At 44.3% G+C, this 8,120-nt stretch overlaps 1 protein-coding gene across 1 annotated transcript; it reads left to right on the forward strand.

The window, feature by feature from the left end:
* Positions 1-355: 355 nt before the first annotated feature.
* Positions 356-7,832, forward strand: FBXW5 (F-box and WD repeat domain containing 5). Its single transcript, XM_044661234.1, has 8 exons — positions 356-567; positions 1,185-1,342; positions 2,829-3,003; positions 3,228-3,376; positions 3,738-4,194; positions 5,421-5,568; positions 5,702-5,914; positions 6,381-7,832. The coding sequence occupies exons 1-8, from the start codon at positions 375-377 to the stop codon at positions 6,625-6,627; spliced, it is 1,740 nt and encodes a 579-aa protein (XP_044517169.1). The 5' UTR covers positions 356-374; the 3' UTR covers positions 6,628-7,832.
* Positions 7,833-8,120: the final 288 nt, after the last annotated feature.

The raw sequence follows: 8,120 nt of genomic DNA on the forward strand, positions 1-8,120 counted from the left end.
TCTCTCTCAATCTTATTAATTCTGTGACCAAAGTCAAGACTTTTGAGACTTAACTTCATTAGTAGATTGTGAGCTCCTTGAGGAGCTTGTCTTTTTTACCTGTTGCCTCAGTGATTAGCATAGTACCTTACATGTAGTAGGTGGTGAGTAAAAGTTTATTGAATAATTAAAAAAAAAAATCTACTACAAAATAAGGATAATGGTACTTTTAGTACCTTCCTCAAATTTTTGTGACATTCAAATGAGATAATGTATATAAATGTCAGTTTTCTACATGTCTGTTTTTATTATACCACTGCCTTGTCCCCCCATTTTTGTATTTTGTCTGACTCAGGTGCATGTGATTGCAGAGTCCTTGGGGACAGAATGACACGATGGATGATGGGGGCAACCCCTTCCTTCCAGACAGTATTATTTACCAGATCTTCTTGAGCCTGAGCCATGAAGATGTGCTAGCCGCAGGGTTGGTGTGCCGCCAGTGGCAGGCAGTATCTCGAGATGAGTTTCTGTGGAAGGAGCTGTTTTACCGATACTACCAGGTGGCCCGAGATGTCCCTCGTCATCCAGGTCAGTGAATAGATGGTGAAGTTGAGGTTGAGCACCATCTTCCCTGGGAGAATGAGAGTTGTTTTTTGGGTTTTTTTTTTAGCCTCTGAGCTAGACACACAGGATTGAGACACATGAAGATTATGTCAAACTTGCTGATGATTAATGGTTCCTGGTCAGAGTAGAATAACGGCCCCTGGTCACAGGGGAATATTTATCACCCAAGGACCATAGCTTGAAGAGACCTTAGGGATCATTTGGTTTAACTCCCTAATTTTTTAGATGAGGAAATTGAAGTCTAGACATGGGAATTGATTTGCCCAAGGTCCTACAGGTTCTCTGATGCCTTCTGTGTACAGAGAAGTGTATTAATAAATTCCTGGGAAGATACAATATTTGTCTAAGACATGGAGCATCATATTTGGTAGCTTTTATGCAGATTTTATGGAGACTAGGTTTCTGCCAATAGGAATAATTAAGGAGAATAGCTTACTTATTCCCCTTACCCTACTCAGCAACTGTCAACAGTTGTGCTCTTGCTAGATTATAAGTTTGCTTTTTAGAAATCACTTGTGACTTGTTCTACTCTTGTCCTCTTGCTTCTAAATGACACCGTGTCTCGGCTTTTTGTGTTACAGCTGCTGCCTCCTGGTATGAGGAATTTCAGAGACTCTATGACACCATTCCCTGTGTGGAAGTACAGACCCTGAGAGAACACACCGATCAGGTCCTCCACCTCAGCTTTTCACACACAGGATACCTGTTTGCATCCTGTTCCAAGGACTGCACTGTAAAGGTAATGCTGAGGGCCTATAGAGTGTTACTGTAGTTCAGTGGTTCCCCAACTTTTTTGGCCTACTGCCCCCTTTCCAGAAAAAAATATTACTTAGCCCCCTGGAAATTAAATTTTTAAAAATGTTAATAGCAATTAATAGGAAAGATAAATGCATCTGTGGCCATCACATCTCTCCTGGATCACTGCAGCACCCACCAGGGGGCAGTAGCGCCCATTTTGGGAATCACTGAGTAGTTGCTTGGGACTACTACTGTTCCTATTGAACCAAGGTACCTTCTTCCTCTTGGGAGCACTGGGATAGTGATCTAGCATGTTTGCCTTTTTTTGTGTGTGTGTCTGAAAATAATCATGGTAACTGGTCAAGTCATTGTCATTACTGCTATCCTGGCTTTAGCCTTTTGGAGTATATTATCCTGGGGTTGTAGTTTATCTGCCTTCAGGGAAATGTTAGAAAATAGGCAGGGAGAGCCTCTAGATTTAGGGAGAAAGTCAAACTTGCTCTTGGGTTCCCTAGAGCCGCACATCCTCTCTTTTGTCAAAATGATCTCATGCCTTAATTCATCTATCTGCTGGAAATAGGAACTAGCCCGAGGGGAGTCTGGCTCTTGACTTTGTTTCCTGAAGCAAACATAGACTTAGATATAAATAGAAGTTTTGGAAGGTCTTGTGTCAGTTCTCTATCTAATTTTGAGAGAATTGTATTGATGTTAAAACAGAAAACAATCACAGTGGAAAGGATGTGAAAATTTCAGTTGATACTTTTAACTTCTCTAATGATTCTAGGCAGTCAGCATTTTAAGTCCTAGTGTCTGATCCCAAGGGGAAAGAAGGGAGAGGTTGAAATTGTGGCCACCATGAAGGCCAGCTTGTTATACTCCTTTGACCTGGAGATCACTTTCCAGTCTGAGATCACCTTTTAGCCCTAAGAATATTGAGCCATGTTTAGAGAATAGTTAAAGAGAGGGTACTTTGGGAGAGTTAGTCAGTGGATCTAGTTTTAGAGTTCCTTATGAATCTCCTGGTGGGAAATCTCTTTGTCACCATTTACAGCTCTGTTAAGCCAGGTAGAACCAAGGTATATAGCCCTTTTGATTTTCACCATCACCTCTTCTAGCTTGAGCCAAGGCAACTAGGTTTTGGGGTTAAAGAGCTCATGAATCCTCAGGATAGTTTTTTCTGGGCCTTTTGTAGCTGACAGGAATGGGAACCATTCCATACACAGCTGAGCTGTTAGGGCTAAACCACTCAGGTCCTTGGGATGTATTAATTAATATTGTATATAGAACAAATGCATTGACTTATGGGGATCAGACTATAGTGACCCAAGCTGGAGTGGGAATCTGGCCTTGGTACCTACCCTTAGCTCTGACTTTTTCTTCTCTGTTCACTATTTACAAGATTTGTCTGACATGATAAAGATTGTCATCAGTGGACATCTAACCTTTTGGAGTATGTTTCCCCTTCTTGTCTTTCTCTGTCCTCCCAGATATGGAACAATGACCTGGCCATCTCACTCCTACACAGCTCCAACATGAGGCCTTATAACTGGAGCTACACTCAGTTTTCCCAGTTCAACCAGGATGACACACTGCTCCTCGTATCAGGAGTCTTCCTGGGGCCCCATAACTCTTCATCAGGAGAGATTGCTGTCATCAGCTTGGGTGAGAGTATACACTGCCATCTTTCATCTGTGTACCTTCCCCCACGACTGCCCCTCATTCCCTTTGCCAAATGAGATATCGGGAGTCCACTCATATCTGACCAGGAGCTCTTCCTTCCCTCAGAAAATAGGGGGAGAGATTCCACTCCTGCTCTCCCATTCATCCCTACTTTCTCACCTGGCTTCTTCACCCCATCCTCCACTTCTTTTCTCTCTTCTAAACAGACAACTTTGCTCTCCTCTCACGGGTTCGAAACAAGCCATATGATGTGTTTGGATGCTGGCTAAATGAAACCAATCTGATCTCTGGGAATCTACACCGAATTGGAGATATCACATCCTGCTCTGTGCTCTGGCTCAACAATGCCTTTCAGGTTGGGAAGATGCTTTGAGATTTCTCTAGCACTAGGAGGGGAAATAGAAGCTGTTGGACTTTTTTATGGCCAGGGTTCTTAGGTGACATCAAACTTGGAGGAAGGTCTAATGGGAAGGTCCAAGAGTGAGGAGTCAGGAGTCCTAGGTTATATGTAATACAATCCTAATTCCATTTCTGATTTTCTGTGACACCTTTGGCAATTTTAACCTCTAGATCTAAATCTTCCCACTTTTGAGAATAATAATCTCTGTCTTGGAGTTCTACAGGAATCTTGAAAAAGCAACACAATCTAGGCCAATACTGGCTTTGTTGTGATAGTTAGAATGCTTTTTAATCTTATAGACTGTCCTTTTCCCTAGGATGTCGAGTCAGAGAATGTTAATGTGGTGAAGCGGCTCTTCAAAATCCAGAACCTTAATGCCAGTACCATCCGTACTGTGATGGTAGCTGACTGCAGTCGCTATGATAGCCCTGACCTCCTGCTCGATGCTGGACCCCAGCTAACTTCTGTTGCCACCTCCCCTTGCCGAGTTTTTGACCTGGGCAGTGATAATGAGGAAGAGGAAAGCTGGGGCCGACCTCCACTAGAAGCCCAGCCCCGGGGGGGCCCCAAGGAGGGACTTCGGCGCTTCCTAGATGATATCATGGAGGGGCGGGCACGACCTGTCTTATCAGAGCAGGAGTTGGAGAGCAAAGTTGCAGAGTTTCTGGCCCAGAGCCGGACCAAAGCCCCTGAGATGAGCAGAGAAAGCAGCGACAAGAAGAAATATTTGATATTCACCACTGGCTGCCTCACCTACTCCCCACACCAGATAGGTAACAGCACAAGCTTATATATCTTAGAAACCAGCCCATGGTGCTCAAAGGTAGTTTGAGAGAAGCAGTCCAGACCGGCAGTGAAGGGACGTGGGAGATGAAAGCTGAAGGATAGAGCTTATCTAGGTACTCAAGAACAAAAAGAACCAACTGGGGATAAAGAATGATTAAATGGAGTGGCTAGAGCAGAAGTCATTGAAGGATTGGAGAATGGGGTTAGTGAAGAAAGGCCAGGAATTGTGTCCCCAGCTCTGATCAATGCTCTCTGATCAATGCCTGGTAGAGCTATTGAGAACCACTAGGTGGCGACATTGAGGAAGTTTTTAAAGGAGACATTTCCCAGGAGGGAAATAACTATGGGACTTCCTGCCATGGCTTCAGAAATAGTGATTCTTAGCTGATGGGCTGGCTCTTGTATCTATGGAGGGTAGAGATATGACAGAAATTTTTGTGGTTCTGTAAACTGATGGACTTAACTCCATTATTTCTCTGGCCCTGCAGTTTTAGAAGATACTAATAGCCCAGTTATCTTTGGCCTGCCCTCAACTAAGGGACAGTTCAGTCACCCGGCTTATGGTGCTAGTTCTTTTACTTGCTCAGTAACTTAATTCATTTACCTTTCTTCAGTTTCCACACTAATAAAATAGAGATTGTGATGTAGATCTTTCTGGAGACATTGTGAGGAGGAAATAAGAGACCTTAAGTTCTGTTAACTCTTGAAAAAAAGTTAAAAGCCTCAAAACAATGTTGGGTATTACCAGTAACCATCTGTTATCTTTACTCTTTGCCTTTGTGCTCCTAGGCATTGTCATTGTCTTAGAAGATATTCAGCTGCCTTAAGCTTCCTTGTCAGGGATGGGATGGGATGGTGGCGGTGTTGGGGAGACACAGAAATCCAAGCATTAGGGGTAGATTAGTGGGAGTGCTGGGCCTGGAGTCAGGAACACTCATCTTCCCAAGTTCAAATCTGGCCTCAGACACTTACTAGCTGTGTGACCCTAGGCAAGTCACCTAACCCTGTTTGGCTTAATCCCTTATCTGTGAAATGAACTGGAGAAATGGCAAACCATTCCAATATCTTTGCCAAGAAAACCTCAAACAGGGCCAGGAAGTCAGACAAGACTAAATGACAAAAGAAATGGAAAAGACTTGAGACTTATCTGCTTTGCTTATATAGCCTGTCTTCTCTTATCCCTTCACCATTACTCTGTCCTCTTCCCTATCAGGGATTAAACAGATCCTGCCTCACCAGATGACAACTGCAGGGCCAGTACTGGGAGAAGAGCGGCGTTCAGATGAGTTTTTTGACTCATTGGATCACGTGATTGACATCCATGGACACATCATTGGAATGGGACTGTCACCTGACCACAGGTGGGGTTGAGGATTGCCAACCAAGCAGGCTCCTAGGGGCAAGAATTGGTCATTGACTCAGGCAGGGATTGCTGAGTGGGGGAAATCAATGGTTCCTGTTTTGGGATCCAAACTCCTCATTCCCCCTACCCAGGTACCTATATGTCAACAGCCGCTCATGGCCCAGTGGCTCAGTGGTGTCAGACCCCATGCAGCCTCCACCTATTGCTGAGGAGATTGACTTACACGTGTTTGACCTTAAGACTATGAAGGAAGTGAAGAGGGCCCTCAGAGCCCACCGTGCCTATACCCCCAATGATGAGTGCTTCTTCATTTTCCTTGATGTCAGCAGGGATTTTGTTGCCAGGTACCATATTCTCCTCCCCCATGAAAAACCCAAATCCATGTGTTTAATCTCCCTATTAGAATTGAGAGGTGGGATGGGGAAGAAGGAAGATTATATCTCTAGCCCAGCTTGGGAGGGGGAATTACTTGGGAAATCTGTCCATTCAAGGAGATCATATGAATGATGATACTAAGCATTCATTGTAATAGAAACCCATGAACAGGGCTTATAGTATGACAAGATGAAGCAGGACAGAGTCCTGTTTAAATAACCAATTCTTCCTGATGTCTCTTTAAACTTTGATTATAGAATGGAGTGGAGAGGTTTGGGAAGTCTAGCATGTAACTACTTTGGACTCCTACTACAGGGATCTTGGCCTTTGTCACAGACCTATAGTATCTATCCTGGGATGGAAAGGTGGGGTGAAGGATTTGAGGATGGAACGCCCATTAGCTCTGACTCATCCTGTCTCACATGTATCCAACAGTGGTGCAGAAGACCGACATGGCTATGTCTGGGACCGACATTACAACATCTGCTTGGCCAAGCTCCGCCATGAGGATGTGGTCAACTCAGTGGCCTTTAGCCCCCTGGAACAGGAGTTGTTGCTGAGTGCCAGTGATGATAATACTATTAAAGTATGGCGGTCACCCCGTACTGTGCGTATCCACCAAGCCTCTCGCCCACGGCCCCGTCCACTCTTCTTCTCCTGGCTGAGCAGCCAAAAGAGCTGAAGAACCCCACCTAGTTATCTTGAACTCACAAGTTCTTCTGAGGGGCAGACACCTTGGTTTACAGGAGACTGTTCTAACTACCCAGGCCATCAACAAACCAGAGAGAAGCAATAGTCAAGACTTCCCTATCTTGGTGTGGCTGTTCTGATAAACAGGACCAAGTCTTCCACCAAATGATGACTCCTATCTTGATCTCCTTCCAAGCCCAGTCCAGGAACTGACTTTGGAGAGTCTGCCAAGTGACAGTGCCTATCATACCCTTGCTCAGGACTCTCTTTTGTTGATGGCAACTTGGTCCTGAGCTGAAGAATCTTTTCCTATTCTTGGGTTTGTAGCAGTTCTGCCACAAGATGTTAGGGGGGGCACAGCCATGTGTGACAGCAAGAATTTGTTGGCAGAATTATAGGAGAAAGAAGAGTTCAGACATAGACTGCTTCATTTCCATCTCCCATCCCTACAACTGGGTAGGATTTGTGATTAGAAATAATTTTACAAAATAGATTATTTGAACCTTCCTTTTACTTAGGTTTCAATGTGTTCTATTTCAAAGCTAGGATTCCCAATTTTTGAGGTTTGTAAGAAGCTTAGTTGTATGGGCTTACCAGGGAGCCCTGGGCCCCCTTCTCAGGAGTTAGGGACAGCCATTCTGATCAAGGACTCGCCTTGGAGGTTTTCACTTCACACGTGTGGTTTTTTTGGTAGCACTACAGTTTATTTCACATAGGCCATTGACCCACTAAGGATATATAATTTTTTTTCCCAAATCCGGTTCAAATGAGTTCATTCCTTGATATTTGTTTTGTTTTTTGTAACAGCTTCTTGGCCTTGGTTGCACCCAGTTTGGCCCTGAAGCTCTCCAGTTGCCTTGGCCCTAGCTGAGGATTAAAAACAGTTGGGGCAGCAGACAAGAGTCAACCTGTTAAAGAATGGTACTGTCACTACAGGGTCCAGTGATGGAGGTGGTTCCTACCCCACACTCTGCTTTGCCCCATTCTTTTCCTAAATAACTTATTTTGAACACCAGCATCAGTAGCTCCTTTCCTAGTAACTTGGTCAGGGGCCTGTCTGGGAAGCTTCAGGGAGGGGTTGCTGGATCTACCTTGGTGAAATTGTTGGTATAGGTCCTTGTGGGGTCCTGGGGTCAAACTGCATGTCTGCCTTTCCAGTGCACCTCACTCCAGCCCTGAATAAACACTCATTAAGTACCTCTTGTGTCTCCTTTGTGTCCAAATTTTGTCTCTGCTTAAAGTAAGATTTGTAAGGGGCAGCTAAGTAATACCACATCTGGAGTCAGAAGGGTCTGGGTTCAAATATAGCCCCAGACACTTCCTAGATGTATGACCCTGGGCAAGTCACTAAATTCCAATTGCCTAGGCTTTACATGTTCTTTTGCTTCAGAATTGATACTCTATTAATTCCAAGACAGACAGAATGTAAGGGTTTGGATGGTTGTTGTGTTTTGTTTTGTTTTTTAAAGTAAGAGCTGTAAAAGC

This window comes from Gracilinanus agilis, chromosome 2, assembly GCF_016433145.1.
Source record: "Gracilinanus agilis isolate LMUSP501 chromosome 2, AgileGrace, whole genome shotgun sequence".
NCBI lineage: Eukaryota > Metazoa > Chordata > Mammalia > Didelphimorphia > Didelphidae > Gracilinanus > Gracilinanus agilis.

What these genes read in the sequence shown, in the direction of transcription:
- FBXW5 (XM_044661234.1), top strand. Translation starts at nt 375, where the DNA reads ATGGATGATGGGGGCAACCCCTTCCTTCCAGACAGTATTATTTACCAG. An exon ending in CCAAGGACTGCACTGTAAAG is followed by an intron (nt 1,343 to 2,828) that starts GTAATGCTGAGG and finishes CTGTCCTCCCAG; the next exon opens with ATATGGAACAATGACCTGGC. An exon ending in GGACTGTCACCTGACCACAG is followed by an intron (nt 5,569 to 5,701) that starts GTGGGGTTGAGG and finishes CCCCCTACCCAG; the next exon opens with GTACCTATATGTCAACAGCC.